At 44.6% G+C, this 22,493-nt stretch overlaps 1 protein-coding gene across 1 annotated transcript in view; it reads right to left on the bottom strand.

The window, feature by feature from the left end:
* The window catches only part of Hacd3 (3-hydroxyacyl-CoA dehydratase 3), a 45,991-nt gene extending 23,736 nt beyond the window's left edge, over positions 1-22,255 (bottom strand). The window contains exon 1 of the mRNA XM_008836322.2: positions 21,995-22,255. Within this exon, the coding sequence (XP_008834544.1) occupies positions 21,995-22,081 (87 nt within the window). The 5' untranslated portion in view covers positions 22,082-22,255. The remainder of the gene's footprint in view (positions 1-21,994) is intronic.
* Between the last annotated feature and the right edge of the window lie 238 nt (positions 22,256-22,493).

Below are 22,493 nucleotides of genomic sequence, written 5' to 3'. Positions count from 1 at the left end.
GGAAATGGTCCTGGGGCAGAAGAGGAAGAATGTTCTGCCCTAGGTAAGCTAGCCAATGGCTGTATAGGTTAAGGCTCTGGAAATCAGCCCTAGATTGTTCAAATCCTTTCCTGGTTCTTCTGTTTATGGTTTCTATAGAAATCCCCTGCTTTGTGGTTTTTGTAGTTTTAATGCTTAAAAGCCCTGTGTTTTCACAGCTTGTGGTCGCAGCACAGCTCCTGAGACTGTGTCCCCAGCCAGCTGGTTTCAATAAAGCGCTTGTGTTTTTACTGAGACAGTGTCTGAGTGGTCAATTCTGGGAATTCTTCAGACCCCAAACATTTTGGGGGCTCATCCGGGATTCCCTGAAGACCCTGGGTCTGTTTTCTGTCTTTTTCTGTCCTCCGTCTTGTGCCTGGAGACTTCAGTTCTGATTCCTCCCAGGGTGAGTCTGTTTTTGTTTCTGTTCTGACTGTCCAGACTTCTGGGGGCTCAAGGGAGAGAAACTGGATGCAGTATTGCTCTCTGAGCTGGAGGATGGGGGACGCCCTGACCCTCCATCTGAAAGGTTGACTGCCTGTGGCCTTCAGGCATTTGGCATCGACCCTAGTCGCTCTGCAGCAACCATCAAACGCGCAGCGATTCTCCAACGCGCAGCATTTCCGTTTTGTGTCATCCTGGTTTCAAGTCTCTGTTTCCTGTTTGTCTCGTTCTCATTGGTCTCTGTTTTGGATTAATCCTCTTCTTTTCCATTATGGGTCAGACCCCTTCATGTGAAGATACTCCCCTTAACCCAATTTTTTCTCATTTTAAAAACTTCCAGAAGGCAACCGCAATCTTTGGAGACACCGTCTATTCAGGAAAATTCCAGACCCTTTGTTCTCTTGAATGGCCGTCCTTTGATGTAGGATGGCCCTCTACTGGGTCCTTTGAGATTAACAAGCTTTCTTCTCTTCAGACCATGATCTTTGGAAGCCCAGGACACCCTGATCAGGTTCCTTATGTCATGGTTTACTTTTACCTTTTGGACAAACCACCCAAATGTTTGAGACCCTATTTACCTCTTTCTCCCTCAAAACCCTCCCTCTTGTCTCTGGGTCCTCGACGGAACTAATGACTATAGACCTGTACAGGATCTGAGAGAGGTAAATAGGAGAGTCATGGACATACACCCCACTGTGCCTAATCCTTACACCCTCCTGAGCTCCCTGGCCCCTCACAGGACAATTTATACCATCCTGGATGTGAAAGATGCCTTTTTCAGTATCCCCTTGGACAAGGGGAGCCAACCTATCTTTGCCTTTGAATGGCAAAATCCTGAAGAAGCCAGTTCAGTGGCCAACTGACCTGGACTAGGCTTCCGCAAGGGTTTAAGAACTCCCCCACCATCTTTGATGAGGCCTTGCATGAAGACCTCCAAGAGTTCTGAACTGCCCACCCCCAAGTTTCCCTTCTGCAATACGTAGATGATTTGCTCCTCGCCACCTCTGACGACCCCTCTTGCCTAGAGGCTACAGAAGACTTATTGAAGGAACTTCAATGTCTGGGGTATAAAGTGTCAACTAAAAAGACCCAGATCTGCCAGAAGGAGGTACAGTATCTGGGGTTTCAGTTGGAAGGGGGTATGCACAGGCTCTCCTCTGCGAGGAAAAAGGCTGTCCTGGACACCACCGTTCCCCGGAGTCAGAGGAAAGTCAGAGAATTCCTGGGGTCAGCTGGCTATTGTTGCCTATGGATACCTGGTTTTGCAGAACTGGCCAAGCCTCTACACAAGGTAACAAGGGGGGAGGGGGGACCCTCAGCATTCTCCTGGGGAAATGAACAGCAGGCCTTTGACAACCTGAAACTGGCCCTCACTTCTGCACCAGCCCTAGCCCTGCCAGACGTCTCAAGGCCCTTCTACCTTTATGTAGATGAATGGCTAGGTGTAGCAAAGGGAGTACTTGCTCAGACTTTGAGGCCCTGGAAGAGACCAGTGGCCTACCTCTCAAAGAAATTAGACTCAGTAGTGGCCGGATGGCCAGCCTGTCTGAAAATTATAGCAGCCATCACAGTCCTAGTTAAGGACGCTGATAAACTCACCTTGGGGCAACAACTGATTGTGACTATTTCTCATGCTATTGAAGGGGTACTGAGGGCCCCGCCTGATCGCTGGCTCACAAATGCAAGACTAACTCATTACCAGTCTCTCCTACTAGATATGCCTCGCCTGACATATAAGGTGACCAGTGCCTTAAACCCTGCATCCCTACTCCCTGAGACTGAGTCTGAGACAACTGTACATCATGACTGCTCAGAACTGCTGCAACATGTCCAAGGAAGCTGACCTGATCTCACCGACATACCATGGAAGAGCCCTGACTTGGTGATGTACACAGACGGGAGTAGTTACATAAAAGATGGAGTCAGGTATGCAGGGGTGGCAGTAGTCACCCAGGAGGATGTCCTATGAACAGAAGCCCTACCCAAAGGAACCTCTGCACAAAAGGCTGAATTGATAGCCTTGATTCAGGCACTAAGACTCAGGGAGGGTAAGACTGTCAACATTTACACTGACAGTAGGTATGTTTTTGCCACTGTTCATGCACATGGAGCCATCTATCAAGAAAGAGGCCTCCTGACATCAGAAGGAAAGACTATCAAAAACAAACAAGAGATCATTGACTTGTTAAGAGTCATATGGATGCCCAAAAGAGTGGCAGTTATTCACTACCCAGGACACCAAAAGAATAACACTCCTGAGGCCCGAGGAAATCAAAAAGCAGATCAAGTTGCCAAGGAAGTAGCAGAATCCCCCTCCAAACCTGTGCTCCTGGCCCTGCCAAATCCTATGTTACCTGAAAAGCCTTCATATACCGAAGAGGATGACACATAGTTCCAGATAATTCCAAATTGGTATGTCTCCTCAGGATGGAGACACACTGCAGATGACAAGGTTATCCTCCCCCTCCACCTGGGGGAAATGTTAGTTCACCAACTTCATGAAGGAACCCACATGGGAAAAGAAAAGATCAGGTTATTACTAACCAAATGCTTCCAGTTTCCTTCCTCAACAGCTACAACACAGGACATCACCTCCAGATGCATGGCATGCCAGATGACTAATGCCTACCCAAAAAATGATAAATCCTCAGGAAAATGTGAAAGAGGGACTGCCCCCAGAGTCCACTGAGAAGTGGACTTCACTGAGGTTAAGCCAGGCCGGTTTGGATATAAGTATTTACTGGTTTTTGTAGACACTTTTTCAGGATGGGTAGGATGCCTTTCCCACCAAAAAGGAAACGGCAACCACAGTTGCCAAAAGGCTATTGGATGAACTCATTCCCAGGTTTGGTGTGCCCCTAATGTTGGGATCTTACAATGGACCAGTGTTCATCTCTCAGGTAATACAGGCCTTAGCAAAGGCCCTGGGGATGAATTGGAAACTACATTGTGCATACCATCCCCAGAGTTCAGGAAAGGTAGAGAGGATGAATTGGACCATTAAGGAGACCTTGACTAAATTAACCAAAGAATCTGGCGCAGACTGGGTGACTCTCCTCCCTTTTGCCCTCCTTAGGGCTAGAAACTCCCCTTATATTCAAGGAATTACTCCTTTTGAAATTCTCTTTGGAAGACCCCCTTCCCCTGGTCCTGAGATTAAGGTCAGAATTATTGGCTGAAATATCTAATCATGAAATCCTTCAGTCTGTTAGGGCATTGCAGGCTGCACAGGAACACCTCCACCCTTTGATCCAGCACGTGCACAAACTGCCCCTGGTCACTCCACATCCTTACAGACCTGGAGACATTGTCTGGGTAAAACGACATCAGAAGGAGACATTGGCCCCTCAGTGGAAAGGACCATTCACTGTGATCCTGATGACTCCCACGGCACTGAAGGTGGACAGACTGTGCACCTGGATTCATCACTCACGTGTCAAGCCTGCCCAGACCGACCAGAAGAGATGGGAAGGTCCAACCCCATCCAGAAGACCCCCTAAAACTTCGGTTGGTAAAAGATGGCCTGCCTACTACTACTCCCCCACTGTAATTATGACTCTACTTTTCCTTACTCCTTAGGACTGATCCCCAGAGAGTTTATCAACCCCAGACTTATGTCTGGAGATTATCTGATACACAAACAGGAAAAACTGTTACGGAAGTTACACCTCCTAACCCTCAGGTCGCTCCCCAATTTAAAACTGACCCATGTTCCTTATGGCCAACGTTGGGCTCCCTAAAACAACTGGTATCCCACAGTGTCTATGGGGGATCATTTGGGGGACCAGTAGCAATAGCAATGTCAGGAGCATCTGGACAAGCATCCCTTATTGCTACTGGATGCAGAGCCGGCACCACAGATGCAGAAAAGGCCTTGGGAACGGCCTTCTACACGTGCTCGGCAAACACTGGAACTGATTGTGATGATGAGGGAAGTTATTACTGTGCTTACTGGGGTTGTGAGACATGGGCCCCGACATGGTATCCACTAAAACAACAAGATCCATACATTAATATTCAATTGGAAAAAAATGTCTTGCTCAGTTTCCAGGACCTGCAACCCACTTACTATAACTTTAAAGAAATGGGATGTTTCTGCAGTAGACCAAGAATGGGACATGGGCCGCACCTGGGGACTAAGGGCCTATGTGTCTGGTATGAACCCCGGAACCCTATTCACAATTCAAAGATTCCCAAAAACCATACCACCTAGACCCATAGGGCCTTTGGCAGAACTTAAGCCAGATTTCCCTCCTCCACCTTCGAGGACCCCCAGCTCAAATACATTCCCAACTACAAGGCTGATACCTTTAAAGGATAAAGACTTCCCCCCTTCTAGAGGGGGAACCTCTTATAAATACTATAAAGTCCACTTTTCAATATTTCAATGACACATGCCCTGAGATGGCCAGGGACTGTTGGCTCTGTGTGAATCTTCGACCACCCTATTATATAGATTTTGCCTACTGTAACAAGAATTAAAAATAGTACCCATGAATGATACTGCCACATGCCCCTGGGAAACCACTTTCACCCTAGGAGATCTACAGAGCCAAGGGACTTGCTTCATGTCAAATGAGTATCCCTTAGCCACCTCTCCTTCCCTTAGAATTTGTAATCAGTCCTATACCCTACCCAAGGACACCTGGCCTATAGGAGATACTCAACTACTTGCTACCCCCGATCTACTTAGTTTGCTTGTTCCTCTGGCTTAACCCCTTGCCTACATCCCAGTTACTTCATGGGAAGACAAGAATTTTGTGTCCTGGTACACGTCATGCCCCAGGTATATTACTATGGGGGAGATGCAGGTAGGCACCATATGGGCCTCTCCCAGCCTTGAAGGGCAGCAACCACCACCATTCTAGTTCCCCTCCTCATGGGGACGGGGATAGCTGGGTCTGCCGCCATTGGAACGGCGGCCTGGGTCACAAGTAACCAGAACTTAAGGATCTTGAGTGAACAGGTTGATAAAGATATCAGAAGATTACATGCCACCACTTCCTATTTAGAGCAACAAGTAGACTCCTTAGCTGAAGTAGTCCTACAAAACAGAAGAGGCCTCGACTTACTTTTTCTTAAAGAAGGCAGACTGTATATGGCTCTAGAAGAAACATGTTGTTTTTATGCCAACCATTCAGGTGTGATTAAGGACACCCTGGCTCAGGTAAAACAGAGCCTCTTAAAACGAGAAGAGCTTAGCAAAGGATCCCCAGAATGGGTTCAAGTCCCTCTTCTCCTGGTTGCCTTGGCTTACCACCCTTATCACTGCTCTGGCCAGTCCCCTCTTGATCATTATAGCACTGTAACCTTTGAACCCTATGTCTTCAATGCTCTAGTCAAGTTTGTTAAACAAAGGGTTTCCGCTGTACAACTGATGGTTATGAGGGCCCATTACAATCCCCTAGATGACACATATGAATCAGTGGTTTGATTCAAGAAGATTTCCCAAAACAAAAGGGGGAAATGAAGGAGAGTGCCCCTCAGACCCCCTCCCTGTCCTCTGAGAAAGAGCTGCCCACTGCCTGACTCTGGAAATCCCCTCCATTGTTCAAACCCTTTCCTGGTACATCTGTTTATGGTTTCTATGGAAATGGGGCAGAAGGGGAAGAAAGTTCTGTCTCAGGTAAGCTAGCCAATGGCTGTATAGGTTAAGGCTCTGGAAATCGGCCCTAGATTGTTCAAATCCTTTCCTGGTTCTTCTGTTTATGGTTTCTATAGAAATCCCCTGCTTTGTGGTTTTTGTGGTTTCAATGCTTAAAAGCCCTGTGTTTTCACAGCTCTCGAAACTGTCTGTGTCCCCAGCCGGCTGGCTTCAATAAAGCACTTGTGTTTTTACTGAGACTCAGTGTCTGAGTGGTCAATTCAGGGAATTCTTCGGACCCTGAACATGAGTAAACTTAAAAAGATTGTGTATCGGGGGCAGGGGAAAAAAAAGATTGTGCATATGGAGTTGTTTGTTACAATGTTCTAGATACCTTGCTGAGTTTGTAAATATTTTTACATCATCTATATCCTCACTGAATTTTTTCTTCACATTCTCTTACTAAGAAATCACACTACTGTAATTTGCCCATTTCTCCTTGTGCTTTTGTTAACTTACATATAGGAAGGCTGTGCTACTAGATACATGTAACTTTAATATGATTATAGCTTCCTGATATATTGAAACCTTTATCAGTATGTACTGATCTTTAAAAAAAAAAAAAACTTTAAGTTACATTTACTGGAGGAGAGGAGGGTATGCCCCAATGTGTGTGTGTGAGGGAGTCAGTTCTCTCCTACCATGTGATGCCTGGGGATCAAACTCAGGTCACCAGGCTTGGCTGAACCATCTCACCAGCTCTGAACTGACCTTTCTAACTCTAAATGTCTATTTTATCTGATAGCAGCACAGCTACACTAGAGAGGCGCTGCACTGACTTCTACTAGGGATGGAAGGACACTACTAGCTGAGACCACTTTAAAAGAAATGTATGGCTTGAGATCTTCTTTATCTCCTAAACTTGTGTAAATTTGGGCTGCATCACCTTTTATGAGCCTTTTTTTTTTTTTTTTTTTTTTTGGCTTTTTCAGACAGGGTCTCTCTGTAGCCCCAGCTGGCCTTGAACTCACAGAGATCCGCCTGCCTCTGCCTCCCAAGTGCTGGGATTAAAGGCATGTGCCACCTTGCCCAACCTATGGCCTTTTTTTTTTTTAATCCCTCAAGGGCTTTTCTTATACTTTGCTCAGTGTTAGGGCAACTGGGGATAGGAAAATGAGGTGGATTTACTTCTAGCTAACCCTGGCCCTAAGTGTACTTCTGAAGCACAGTTTATAGGAAAATAGATTTTGAACTCTGATCTCAATGCTAATACCCTGCATCTTGTTGGGTGCCAAAACCAAAGTCCAATTTCACTTAGTTGAACAAATGTTCTCAGAGCAAAAGCAGTTACATTGTTGATGTTATCTAATTAAACCCAATTTCATTTCTACCTGTTGACTTTTTGATATTTTTATTCTACACTTTTGCTTCCAACAGAAAGACTGACTGATGCAAGCTAGCTTTGTACTAAAGAAATAATAAGCCTTGCTTATAAGAGACAAATGGGGGCTGGAGAGATGGCTCAGTAGTTAAGAGCACTGACTGCTCTTACAGAGGACCTGGGTTCGATTCCCAGCACCCACATGGTGGCTAAGAACTGTCCTTAACTCCAGTTCCAGGGGAATCTGAAGAGCTCTTCTGACCTCCAGGGCATTGCACAGCACAGGTGCACTCACATACATGCAGGCAACACACTTATAGACAAGTGGAGGCTGGATGTGGTGGCACACTACTGCAAGCCTTTAACCCCAGCACAACTGGAATACAACTAGGATGTGAACCAAAATCTCCCTGACTACAACACAGAACAGTCTTTTTTTCCTCTCTCTCTCCCCCCTCCCTCCCTCCTTCCCCCCCCCCCATTCTGAGACAGGGTCTCCTTATAGTCCCAGTGGTCTGGAACTCACTATGTAGACCAGACTGGCCCCAATCTCAGGCCTGTCTCTACCTCCCAAGTGCTGGGACTAAAGGTGTTGCACTGCAACACCAGGCCTCATTTGTTACACCATTTTTTTTATTTGTGTCTATCATTCACTTTCAAACACAAAACCTTATAACCACTGCCATTTCTAAAATAATAAAACCAGCTACAGAGCTGAGCGTGGTGGCTCACACCTTTAATCCCAGCACTTGGGAGGCAAAGGCAGGCAAATTGTGATTTGGAGGCCAGCTTGGTCTACATAGGGAGTTCCAGGTCAGCGGGGTCTACAGGGAGACCCTGTCTCAAAAAGGCCAAAAACAAAAAAAACCTGCAGGCCAGTGAAATGGCTCAGCAGGTAAGGGTGCTTACCGTCAAACATGATAACCCAGAGCCCACCTGATGGAAGGATAGAACCAACTCCTGTGGGTTGTCCTCTGACCTCTACACATGTGTCCTGACATGTGTGCACCCACACATACAAAAAACAAATACATGTGAAATTTTTTTTAATTTTAATTAATTTATTTTTTTATTTTATGCATATGAGTGTTTTGCCCATATGTAAGTACACCCATGTCATGCAATGTCCACGGAGGCCAGAGAAGAGCATCGGATCTCCCTGGAACCAAAGTTATGGACTGGTTGTTTGCTACCATGTGGGTGCTGGGAACCAAATCTGGGTCCTATACAAGAGTAGTCAGTGCTCTTGACCACTAAGCCACGTCTCCAGCCCCCATGAAAAAATTCTTTAAAAAAAAACAAATCAAAAAAACCACTTACTTTCTAAGACTACTCTGAGCATTAAGTTAGAATATACAAAGAGTGCTAACACTAGTAAGCACTCACAATCCTACTGTTTTTCTTCCTCCAAATGGAGAATCTCTCCTAAGGTCCTGCCTGTAGGACATTATCTTTTACTTTATCTTTCAAAGTTTGGGTCAAGCATTAATTCCTCTTCCCTCCTTCTCATCTCTAACAGCAAAATCAACAGCTTCCTTAGGACTCAGCATTCCCCTTTATTACAGTACCTTGGGTAGTGTATTAGTTACTTTTCTGTCACTGTGATAAAACACTGTGACCAAGGGAACTTGGAGAAGGAAGAGTTTATTTGAGCTTATTGTTCCAGAGGGATGAGAGTCCACCATGGCGGGGAGGCATGGTGGCAGGAGGTTGCTGGAGAAGGAAGCAGGGCACTCACATCTTCAAGCAGGCACAGGAAACACAGAGTGGTCAACTGGAAATCTGGCAAGGCCTAAGAACTCTCAGAGCCCATCCCCCAGTGACATGCTTCCTCCAGTATGTCCACACCTAAAGCCTCCCAAAACAGCACCACCAACTAGAGACAAACTGTCCAAATACTTGAAAGCTATGAGGGGCATTCTTATTCAACCCACCCCAGGTAGTTATTGTTTATTGGCTTATCTGCTCCTCTGCACATGAGCTTCTGAATGGCAGAGACATGGCACTCATCACTATACCACCAGTGTCTCAGTAATCATTCAGGTAAGTGAAACTAAATCAACTCAGCCTTTTTCATAATCTGACGTAAGTACAAAGAGCTCAAAGAATTTATTACTACCTAACAGTTTTCTCATTCAAATCATTAATATTCACCTTTGCCTATGTGCGATTAGGATGTGTGCAGAAGAGCTAAAGCAGCAGGACTGAGGCTACGGTCTTTAACAGGGCTTCAAAGATCAGCCTGTGGCCAGCACCTGGAAACCCTGCTTTCCTCCAAACATATGCCTACAATGTGGTTTATGATGCTAGCTTTCCTTCAAGAAGTCTAGAATTTTGATGCATGCTAGGTAGAGGTTACCTGTAAGCTGCACCTCAGAAACCATGGGTACTGAAATTCTAACAGACTTCCCTGGACAAAGCATTACAAGTTACTGCATTTTTAGCCAGGTGTGGTGGGCACACCTTTAATCCCAGCACTTGGGAGGCAGAGGCAAGCAGATCTCTGTGAGTTCAAGGCCAGCTTGGTCTACATAGTGAGTTCCAGGCCAGCTGGGGCTTCAGGGAGACCCTGTCTCAAGACAAAAGAAAAAAAAAAAAGTTACTGCATTTTTTTGATGCTTGAGAGAGGGGCATGGGTTTTCCCTTTTTTTTGTTTTTTTTGTTTTTATGCCCAGCTATTTTGTTTTAGTTAATTTATTTATCTAGTAGTATGTGGATTTGAACCCAGAGTCTTGCACATTAGGCTAGGACTCTATCACAGAGCTACACTCCTAGTCAGGATTTTCGTTTTTAATCCACTCTGCCAAAATGCATTACCATTCTTATTTTTCAATATTCAAACCGTCAGCAATATGGCCAATAGAATCCCTTCAGACGGGCTTCTGGTTGTTCTGACATGACCTTATACCCTCAGGGGACTATACTTTCTCTGGCACTTGGAATAATAAGCCATTTATTCAAGGAACCTGAGTTCCTTTAGCAGGAATGGCAATTCAGAGCCACTTTTGAAACATAGTAAAGTCTGCTCAACGCTTGCCTTTTAACAATCTAGCCAGGAATTTTTAAGCTTGGGATGTTACATCCAAATTTTAAATTCCAATTTACTACTAGTAAACCACCCCAGACTTGTTATTTGATACTGATTAGTCTTACAGTAAGATTCTTGTTTCCTCATAACATTAACATTTACTTATTTGTTTTATCCTAAAAAAAAAAGTCTCAGAGAGTATCACTTTTTTTTTTAACCTTCTTAAAAATAGAGTGCATGGATGGAAGGGATCTAAATTTGATTAAGAACTGTTGTATGAAATGTGCAAAAGCTCAATTAAATTTTTTTAATTAAAAAAATTTAAATCTACTAACATGTAACATTTACTTGTGACCTTAAAAAATTTTTTTTTTAATTTTTGTGAGATAGAGTCTCACTATGTAGCCCTGGTTAGCCTTGAACTATGTAGATCAGGCTGGCCTTGAACCCATGAAGATTTGCCTGCCTCTGACTGCAACGTGCTGGATTACAGGTGTGCACCATCAGGTCTGGCCCTGATTCAAGTTTTAACTTCAGTGACTAAGTACATGATGGGTAGTATTCAAGAAATTAGAAAATGTAGGTGCTGGAGAGATAGCTCAGTTGATAAGAGGGTAAAATGCTTGCTGAGATTAGCCTACACCACCATACCTAACTGCAGCTTTGTTTTTAATCTTTCGAATATATTCTACTAAAGAAGCAGAGTATCCAAAAGTCAAACTTTATGGGGCTGAAGCGATGGCTCACTGGTTAAGAACACTGGCTGTTCTTTCAGAAGACCAGGGTTTGAATCCCAGCACTGACATGGCAGCTAACAACTGTCCATAACTCCAGCTCCAGGGGATCCAGCAGCCTCTTCTGTCTTCTGCGGGCACTGCACAACACAGGTGCACTTACAGGCAATACATGCATACACATAAAATATTTTTTAAGTTAAACTTTATATTAAAAACCTTGCTAAGGGAGCTGGAGAAATGGCTTAGTGGTTAAGAGCACTAGCTGCTCTTGCAGAGGACCCGGGTTCAATTCCCTGCACCCACATGGTGGCTAACAACCATCTGTTGTTCCAGGGAATCTGATGCTCTCTTCTGACCTCCTCAGGCATTGCATGACACAGGTGCACTTACACACATGCAGGCAATACATTCATACACACAAAATAAAAATAATAACAATAACATAGACGGAACTGGTAAAAGAAAGGAGCCAGGGCCTCCTCCCAAGCCCATGTGACCCCTGAGGAACAAATCCTCCAACAACCTGAAGAGTAAAAATAAATTGGTTTATTTGGGCCAACTGTACGGTCTTATACACCCAAAAGGAAAGTATAACCAAAAATTAAAGTGATCGGTATATTTCTTTACGAGCCCAAGGAATTACACTTTCCAGACATTAGGCTTAAGTCCATATAAAATGTTATTTAGACAATTATTGATGATTTTATTTCTAATCACAAAGTGCTGCTCAGACGTAAGACTTCAAATCTTGGTCTGCAATACTGTAGTGCCCACCCGTAGCTAAGGGAGAAAACCCACTATTCTAAAATGGCTACATTTGTTTTCTCTCCCTATCTAGAAGCCTTTGAGAGGGAACTGACACTGATTCTAGCCACTCCAACAGCTATCAAAGTGCCTGAAAACAAATCCTGAGTCCATCACTCTCAAGTCCAGCCTTGGCAGACAAAAGAAAAATGAGGAGGAACCCAATAGAGGGATGCTTTTGGAAGCTCTTGTCAAACATCAAGAAATTCCGACAGACTCTGATGCGAACATTTGAAATTCGCCCAGTTCTGACTTTTTTCTGGTTCCCTGTCTAGAACTTGTAATGCTAACTACTCTTGCCTTCACTTCTCCTTCACATCCACTATTCGCCAGTCAAGGAATTTCTTTTCTCCCTACAGATAAGAGTTATGCAATTTGGGAGTCTTTTAGATAGACCCACTGAAGGGGTACCCCAACTGCCTCACTCTGTGTCCCTGTTCAGCATGGAAGAAGCCAGAGCAGTTTGCGTCCCTATTCCCTATTGGCAAATTTGGGTAACCTCTTCAGAGGATGGTGTGATAAGAATAGGAGGTAGGAACTGGCTAGGCAGTTAGGGTAAAAAAGACCCCGAAGAAAAGTAGCCAGTTTTTTGGCTAAAAGTAAAATGTCCTTGGGCCTCTTAGCAACATACTATGTTCCAAAGGCCAAACATGTCAAAAGTATTTGGGAGCTCTTATCTAATCCTTGAAAGATTTTAGGGTTACCTCTTCAGAGAAGGAATGTTAAAGAGTAGCAAAAAGCCCCATTAAAAAAAAGAAAGAATACGTGAAGTTGTCAGAAAAAAAGTGATGGGGAAATATGGGAGGTATTAGAGGGGAGGGAGTGGTTGTGGATTTCATCAAAATACCTTATATGCATGTATGAAATTCTCAATAAAGTTTTTTAAAGTTAATAATAATAATGACAATAAAAAGCTTGCTAAGAAGTCCTACTCCTAAATCCATCCTCCTCTACCACATTCCCTCACCCCATCTATAAGTAACTATTTCATTAGTCTCTGGTTTATCCTTTTCTGAGTAAGTATATCACAAAAAGCAGCAAACTATACTCAGGTGTGCTTCCCACCCTCTTTTTTTCTACCCAGAAGGTACTGTACAATATGCTCCTTCTGTGCTATTCCCCTTTCAGCTGAATCAATCCTCTCAGCTCATGCAAATCCTATTCACTTTTAGTCCCTGCATATACTTGATTGAGTGTAGGTATCAATATGTATCCTCTTGTTATTCCCCTTTGATCCAAAGTCAACCTACACTAGGGCATGCATGAGGCCCTAAGTTCAATTCCCAGCCCTGCAAAAAATAAGCAAGCAAACACACACATGGCTCAATGCCCAGATCCTCTAGAAAGAATGTTTCCTTGGTTACAGTGATTTCCTTAAGTATAAGAATGTCATCCATTCCCTGCTCCTCCTCTAGGCCCCTCCAAGAAAAATGTCTATAATGAGACCTGGCTTGGTGGTTAAAGCACTTTGCCATCCAAGCATGAGGACCAGAGTTTGTTCCTAGAACCCATGCAAATGCCAGGAGGGCATTGCAGCTCACCTCTAATTCCAGCCTTGGAAGGCAGAGGCAGGAATTCCCAGAGCAAGCTATTATGAGCTCTAGGTCTGATTGAGAGACCCTACCTCATTGAACAAAGTAGAAGAGCAATTAAGGATGATTCCCCACATCAACCCAAGGCCTGCGTGTGTGTGTGTGCGCAAGCACACACACACACACACACACACACACGAATGTGCACCCACACACATGCAAAATATGCATACATACCACACATACATGAAAATGGAACAATAAGAAGTTATATATCCATTTCTTCTTCCTTGTCACAAACTTTATTTTGCCATGCTCAAGGTTGAACCCAGGACCTTGCCCAAGCTAGGCAAGCACTCTGGCACTGAGCTCCGCTCCAGGCCATTGAAGTTTTCTTTTAATCTGCTCAGATCTAGCCCCCATGCCCAGTATTCCACTGAAACAGGTCTTGTCAAGGGATGCTGCATGCTGCTGAAGCCAATGAACAAGTCCCACCAGGGATGATTCAACCTTTCACAAGCACTGGCCAAAGCTGACCACATCCCACTGAGGTGCTCTCTCTGGTTTCTAGGTCAACATAGGACACTGTCTTGGACTCATACCTCAAGATGCTCCTTCTCTTCTGACTCCTTCACTGGTTTCTTTTCATCTGTTCATCTTCTAATTGGCCAGGTACTGAGCACTCAATCCTGCACTGCTGCTTTTCTGTCAGTTTTCATAAACTTTCAGTTTTCTGTCATAAACTGACATCTTAAGGGCCAAGTCAGGCTCGCAATATCTTATATAGCCAACAGAGACATGTTTTGTTACTTCTTCTTTTTCTTCCCCCCTCCCCTGCAAAAAGCTTTATTTTCATTTGCTCTAAGGTTTGGTAGGGGCTCCAGGGTGGTTAAGAAGCTGCCTCACACCTGATGGGGAGATTCAAATCAAAGCCCTGATGCCAGGCAATGCAGAGGAGCCCCTCAAAAGCCAGTGAGCACTAGGGCCTCCTCTACAGACCTGAATGTGAGCTTCTCAATGAGATAGTCACCCTGCAGAGGTCAGTCTACGTAGGAAGTAGTTCTTCAGGAAGTCACAGAGATGGGGCCCTGGGCAGGCAGAACCTTGCCAAGACGATCCAAAGGAATGGCTCAGATTCCTCTCCAGGGTCATGGCAGCTTCCATGGCATCCTGGGAAGTACTCCACTCATCTTAAAAGGGTTTCTGCGTGTTCTAGAACAGTGTGTAACCACCATGCTGTATTAATTTTTAATCTGAATTTAACTACCAACTACTTTCCATGTAAGAATTTTGCAGTAGCTCTTCTCTCCCTGTAAGAGCCCTGCAATTTCACATTATTTTAAAAACCTCCTTTAAAAATGGTCTTCCAGCCGAGTGTGGTGGCACACACCTGTAGTCCCAACACTTGGGAGGCAGAGGCAGGCGGATCTCTGTGAGTTCAAGGCCAGCCTGGTCTACATAGTGAGTTCCAGGACAGCTGGGGCTACAGGGAGACCCTGCCTCAAAAAGACCAAAAAAAAAAAAAGGTCTTCCAGAACAAGCCTGAAATCCCTCTATCCAGGGAGGTATAGGCAAGAGGATCAGAAGTTCAAAGTCATCCTTGGCAACATGGCTGGGTGGAGGCCAGCCTGGGCTATATGACACCCTAAAAAGAAAGGAAGAAAGGGAGGAGGGAGCCTTCCAAATTTCACATCTGCCCCTTTATAAGCCACATAGCCAGAATCCTTTTATTTCCTGTAGTGCTGGGGCTCGAACCCAGGCCCTTGTCACATGTTAGGCAAGTACTCTACTACTGAGCTACACCAGTAAGCCCGAGTCATTTCTATTAAAATACAAATCCTGCCGGGCATGGTGGCGCACGCCTTTAACCCCAGTACTCAGGAAGCAGAGGTAGGCGGATCTCTGTGAGTTCAAGGCCAGCCTGGTCTCCATAGTGAATCCAGGACAGCTCAGGCTACAGGGAGACCCTGTCTCAAAAAGACCAAAAAACAAAAAAATTGTATATATGTACACACACATACAAATCCTAAGGAGTCACCCTTCTGCTTGAAACTCTTCAGTAGTTGCCACTGCTCAATGAAATTCAAGCTCCTTGCCATGGCAACAAGACTACATGACCTACATCCTGCAAACCTGTCAACGCCTCTCCCTCTTTTCCTCACTGCACTTCGAACATACTATTATGTTCTTTCTGTCCCTGGAACCCACCAGGCCCAGGCTGTCTTTAAGTCTATGCACTTGTCCGAGTGTTCTATCTCCAGTTTTCTTTTTTAGGGGGTTGTGGCTGTTTTTTTTTTTTTTTTTTTTAATAATACAGGGAATCGACTGAACCCAGAGCCTCTCATGCTTGCTAAGAATGCATTCCTCCCCTGAGTTACAACCCCAGTCCTACTCCAGGCCTCTTGCATATCTCATTTTATCCTTGAACTTCACTTAGCTCAAACATCACTTCCTCAATGAAGCCTTCCATGAGCTTGCTAATTAAAACCGTCTCTACCATTTGCCTCTATTTCCCACATAGCACTTATGTAACTGTTTCATTCATCAAGCCCTCTCTTGGCTGCCTCTCTCAACCTGAAGTACTATCTTTATGTATTGTGTGCCACAAAGTATCAAGAATTTATATTTCCAGTGTTTGAGTTTCCAAATTACTTAGTTTACTGATTTTTTTATTGTGGTTATAAATGGTTTAGACTTACTGATTTTTATTATGAAATATTTTAAGCAATTAGCCAAGCACTGAAAAATATAACAAACGCTGTCGTGTTTATTATCCACTGGCATTTTGCTTTATTTGCCTGTGTTTAAAAAAGAAGAAATGGCTGGGGATGGTGGCTCACAACTTTAATCCCAGCACTCGGGAGGCAGAGGCAGACAGATCTCTGTGAGATCAAGACCAGCCTGATCTACATAGTGAGTTCTAAGCCAGCTGGGGCTGCAGGGAGACCCTGTCCCAAAAAAGAAAAAAGAAAGCAAGCAGACAGACATGGTGCAGTTCTAATTACTTCACCCCAATACCTCTGTCTTCTAACATACCCATCCTCGCAAGTTACTGCTATCCCAAAGTTATAGTTTATCACATTCCACTGTATTTCTTACTCACTTTCAGCAGGCTGGGCAGTCATAACAACATGTATTATTATTTCATGTGTTATATAAGCTTTCAAACTGCTTGTATCATTCTCCAACTTGCTTTTTTTGTTTGAGATGTTTCTAAGCTTTAACTCAATACATGGAGGTCATTCTGTTCCATTCATTTTAACTGTTGAATAATGTGCTGATGCATAAACACACAATTTGTCCATTCTGTTGCTCAGGCATTGAGACTGTTTTCCAGCTGCTGTTGGAAAGAACATTCTATCTCCTGTACACGTGTAGTACTGCTTATTATCCACTGTCCTGCTTATTATCCACTGGCATTTTGCTTTATTTGCCTGTGTTTAAAAGAAAAAGAAATGGCTGGGGATGGTGGCTCAAAACTTTAATTCTAGCTCTCAGGAAGTGCTCAGATAAGGAACAAAACTTCCAAGTCATAAGAATATGTATACCTTCAACTACACCAGACACTGTCAAACTGCTCTCCAAATCAGTTTCCAATTAATACTCCCACTACCTGTATTAAAAGTTTCTTATCTAAACCAGCATGTTGAGAACTTGACTTCAATCTCCAAGACCCACAAGACGAAAGGAGAAAGCCAACCCCCACAAATTGTCCTCTGACCTCCACACATGCACTGTGACACACACCCACATAAACATAACTTAAAAATAACGTTTTTTTTTTTAGACAAAGTCTCACTATATAGCCCCTGCTAGCCTGGAACTCACTACAAAGACCAGGCTGCCCTTGAACTCAGAGATCTGCCTGCCTCTGCCTCCTGAATGCTGGGATTAAAGGCACACACTACCACAGCCAGTCAAAAATATTTTTTTTAATGTCACATTGCCAAACATTCACAGCATCACCTGATAATGTCACTTTCTACAGTTCCCAATCTCATGTGAAAAATGGTCTCCTATCATTAACATGTCCCTGATTATAACTGGGGTCAGACATCATTTCAGGGTTCCTGACTATCCCTTTACTCATCTATAGAGGCTTTTCAGCCAAGATGCTAGTTACAGGTCACCAATATAAACCACAAGTATTTTCAAGTATGTCTGACTTTTTCTTTGGAGCTTATGTTTGTTTCTTAAGACGTTCTTCCGTGTTTCAATACCACAGTCTCTATTCTCTTTCAGCAGCTTCGCTTTAGGCAGGCAGGTCATAAATCTACCTGAAACTCATTTTTGTGACTGCCATAGGCAGAAATCTAATCTTTTTTGCCATTTGGATTAACAATTGTCCTAATCCAATTTTCTGAATGGATCACCTTTTCCCCATACAAGTAAAGCCATCTTGGTCATATTGATTAAGGTTTCCTATGTGGACAGCTTTGCTAACAGACACAACTCTGTTTCACTGTTCTGCATGTCTGTCTGTCTCATCTAAGGTTTAGTATCTCAATCATATAACCCTGAATGCTTGGATAGCATGCTAGAATTTACAAAGCACTTTAAAATCCATTATCCAGTTCAAATACTAAAATGGGCCTATGAGTCAGATGCTATTATTCACCTTTATTCAAATGAAGACTGAGGCTCATAAAAGTCAAGTGAATTATCCATGATCAGTAGCTAGTACTCAAAAGAAAAAGGACTCAATCTCACACCTTTGGTGACCACTCTCCACCAGAATCTCCAGTAGGTAAGGACAAAATCAGTATCTCTCTATCAGAACTATGCACTTTGTACACAACTGAAACAAACAGAAACCCTGGTAGAGGAAGAAATGCTTTAACAACTACAGTGGCTGGGATGGACCTGTCTATTAAGCTTCCCCAAAATGAAGCTCTATTCTCAAGTCACCCTGTCCCTGCCAACCTATTCACTATTGCTCACCTCAAGCACAATGCCACTGCTCAAGTCTTTACTGTCCACAAGTCCTGCAGTCAACGGCAGTGGTTTCTCATCAGTCACTGACCCTGAAGCTCTAAAGACTGAAACCAGACTTGTCAAGTGGACCACTGCCTGTGTCCTAGGAGTGAAGGCACAGAGCTGACCCCCACTCCCCACCGCAAACTTTGAAATTCACTCCTAAGCTGTGCAGCATTGTATAGGAAATGGGGGTGCTGGAGAGCTGTTCAAGAGCCCAGTACCTAGCAAGTCAGCAAGAGCAGGTATTTCTTAAACGCTTTGTACTAAGCAAACAAATGAATTGTTTCATCCTGTGCCAGAATTCATTTTAACAGAACCTGCATGGAGTAATCAAGTGAGAAAGAAAACCAAAAAAGGCAGCTCTTGACATTGAGAAGACAACTTAGCAGTCAGCTAGACCATGTTGTTCTCTTAGTGGACCTAATCATCTCACAGAATAACCACAGATGACACTGAAACCTTAACAAAAGCAAATGAGACAAAGTCTATGAATAATTGTGGAAGCACAAACACACCGAGGCACTATGCTGCCAAGAAATACCAAACAGCCTCCCTCTTGAGGCCACAGTGAATGCTGCTCCTCTGTTAATTTCATGTTTGTATTAGTCTCTCCTCCTTGCAGATGATGTTTTTGTTTTTTTCAGATGTTCAACCACAGAACTGCCCATTTGTTGACAGCGCTAAGCTACAGTGAGCCTCTACTTCATTAAAACGTCCTCCCTCAAGCACCAATGCCAAAATCCTATGATCAGTTCTAACAGCCTCTTAATAAGACACTCATACCCCCATTCTGCACGAACATGGTTAACTACAGGTGGGTTCCTTGTATTCTTTGGTTTGAAAGCATTGACAACGCATAAGTCTGCTGCTACAATATCTAAAAGTCTACACATTTCTCTCTCTGGAATGTTCTCCCAGTAGCAGGAAGAAAAGAATATGTCCTATCTCTGGAAGTTATTTCTAACTAAAGGAAAGAAAGACAACAAATTCCTTTAACACCAGAGACCTGGTTCAATATGGAACTCCAATTCTACCAACAAGCATACTCATGAATGAACAAACCTTGTTTTTTTATATGGTAATATGCTTCCTTCTAGATGAATGTGCTGGGAAAGTCAAGGTTGTCTGACTCATTTTTGTAACTCTGTAGTCTCTCACACATGGTATTGACATGCTGTTTTAAAACTTATGCCCCCTTGCTGGGTATGGTGGCGCACACCTTTAGTCCCAGCACTGGGGAGGCAGAGGCAGACAGAACTCTGTGAGTTCAAGGCCAACCTGGTCTACATAGCAAGTTCCAGGCCAGCTGAGCTACAGGGAGACCCTGTCTCAAAAAAAAAAAAAAAAAAGAAGAAAACACTAATGCCCCAAATGGCAAATGTCAAACCCCAGACATATTCTTCTCAAAATTTTTTAGAAAGGACTTCTCTCAAAAGAAAATTTTACCCTTTCTCCACCGTCACATTTTTCACTGTTAACTAAAATTTCCAACATGTATCTCCATATTTCTAAATATACCAAATGTGATTAATACATACTCATGCTTCTTTATTATTTTTATTTTTTGTGTATGAGTGTATTGCCTGCATGTGTATAAGTGCACCAATGTCATGCAACGCCCACTGAGGTCAGAGGAGAGCGCTGGATTCCTCTGGAACTGGAGTTACAGATGGTAACTCAATGTGGGTGCTGGGAATAGAGCCTGGGGCCTCTGTAAAAGCAGTCAGTGCTCTCAATCGCTGAGCCCTCTCTCCAACCCCATGTTCATGCTTCTTAACTAAGAGGCTTAGATCTTCCAAGAAAAAAGAGTGCTGAATTTTCTTCATTTGTTCAAGCAAACTCCATTACTTTCCATTATTACCCCGTTTTCCCCAAAAACATCTTTTTCTGCTCCATGCCTCCCTCCATAGCTTGTCTTTATCACATGGTACATGTTTAGAAAGAACAGGGCCTGAGCTGCATTTGGTCTACATGCTACTTAACTCCAAACACTTAAGAGCCTCCTGTCTTTTGATTGTTGGAAGAACTCTTCCTAGATGGGGACTTTGATACTTGTCTACAAGAGTTTATTGAGGTTGTGGCTGTTGTTAGTTCAGTCAGTAGAGTGCTTGGGCTTGCCTAGCAGGCACCAAACCCCTGGGTTCAATTCCCAGCACTGTATAAACTGTCATGGTGGCACTCAGACCGTCTTAGGCCAACTTATGATACAAGACCCTGTCTCAAAAGAGAGAAAAAAGAGGAAAAAAAAGAAAAAGATTTTGTTTCTATCTTAGCAAAGGACTCTGCATCAGAGTCTAAGACAGCACAGAAAATTTATTCATCCTTTTACAGAAAAGTGTGATTCAGGTTGGCTTAACACCTTAAATGACACCCCGTGCAATGTCATAGCTTACTTAGAATCATTCTGGCCAGGACTCTCCTTATCTTTCATGAGGGAAAAAGATTTACATTCCAGGAGCAAGAGATTAAGTTCAACGGGACACTCAGTACCCACATTCTACAAGACAATATGCCAGATGTGATGAATCCAAACAAATGTCTGATTCAGAGGAAGAGAGAATTCAGCAGTGAGGTTACAGAGTACCGCTGCTGTCAAGGAGACTAGAGAGTAAGGACGACTGTAGAAAGACCATTCCAAAAAAAAAAGAACATTCCAAACCAAAACCACCAGTTCCTCAAAGACCATAACACTGGATGGTTTGGACAGACACGAAGTTGACAGATTTCGGAGCCTCCACTAGTAGAGGGCTTTGATTTGCTCACAGTAAGGGTCAAATGAGATCAAACATGATCCTTAATGTAACATAATTTCTTTATGCAGCTAAACCAAGCTGAGCGCATAGCCTTAAAGAGAGGATGGGACTCATTTCTTGTGAAGTTTGGAGATTTATTATTATTATTATTATTTTTTTTTTTTTGGTCTTTTTGAGACAGGGTCTCCCTGTAGCCCCAGCTGTCCTGGAACTCACTATGTAGACCAGGCTGGCCTTGAACTCACAGAGATCCGCCTGCCTCTGCCTCCCGAGTGCTGGGATTAAAGGCGTGCGCCACTACGCCCGGCTGAGGTTTGGAGATTTTTAAAATTAAAGGTAGTAAAACACGATTTCCATCACTGAACGGTTGGGGGTGCTTCCCCCGACCCCAGGGCAGCGGTGGGCCTTGAGAACTTCCGGGGAGCCCGGCTGGCCCTCGGAGGCCAGCGCTGGACGTCCGGTCATGGGCCAGCAGGCCACTGTCACGCCGCACCTCCGAGCCTCGGAGCTCATCCCACGTCTCAAGGGCCTCCAGCAGCCCGCTGGCAGGGAACAAAGAGGAGGCGCCACGGACAGCACCTACGGCCCTCGGGGTCGCGGGTCTGGCGCGGGCCCGGGTGTGCGCCCCACACGCGGGTGACGCCAGCGCACTGCAGGCTCGCTCGCGCGCACACGCGCAAGGAGGACGGCGGGTACGCGGTTCGCGACCGCGCGCAGCCCACAACCCGGCCTTTACCTGCACGTCACTCAGCTCCACGCGCAGATACAACTCACGGTGCCGCTGAGCCCAGTAGACGTGCGGCGTCAGCACCTGACTCTCCATGGCCTCGCTGTCGCGGAGAGCGGAGCGGCTTGGCTCGCTGCGCCTCGCTGCCTCGGCTTGTGAGCGGCTGGAGCTGACCGAACTCAGGCCGCAAACCCCTGCGCTCCGGAGCCCGCAGCCGGACAGCTTCGAGATGCCCCACGCTTGCGGGCCGCGCCTGCGCAGTGAGGGGGGAGGGCGCGGGCGGGCTCGAACCGGGCGGGGGCGGAGTGGGCAGAGTCCGATCACGTGATCTGGCTGCTGGCTTTGTGGCCTTGAGATCTGAGTCAGCCCGAGCTTCCCGCGGTGCAGCGTGTGTGTGTGTGTGTGTGTGTGTGTGTGTGTGTGTGTGTGTTGCAGGTGCAGGGCAATTCGGCAAAGGAGTGTGTGTGTGTGTGTGTATGTATGTGTGTTTGTCTTTTTGAAGCAGGGT

The sequence above is a fragment of the Nannospalax galili genome, unplaced genomic scaffold (assembly GCF_000622305.1).
Source record: "Nannospalax galili isolate Female #2095 unplaced genomic scaffold, S.galili_v1.0 scaffold54, whole genome shotgun sequence".
NCBI classification, from domain to species: Eukaryota; Metazoa; Chordata; class Mammalia; order Rodentia; family Spalacidae; genus Nannospalax; species Nannospalax galili.
The sequence above is the reverse complement of the archived record's forward strand: the minus strand, read 5'-3'. Positions and strand labels throughout refer to the sequence as shown.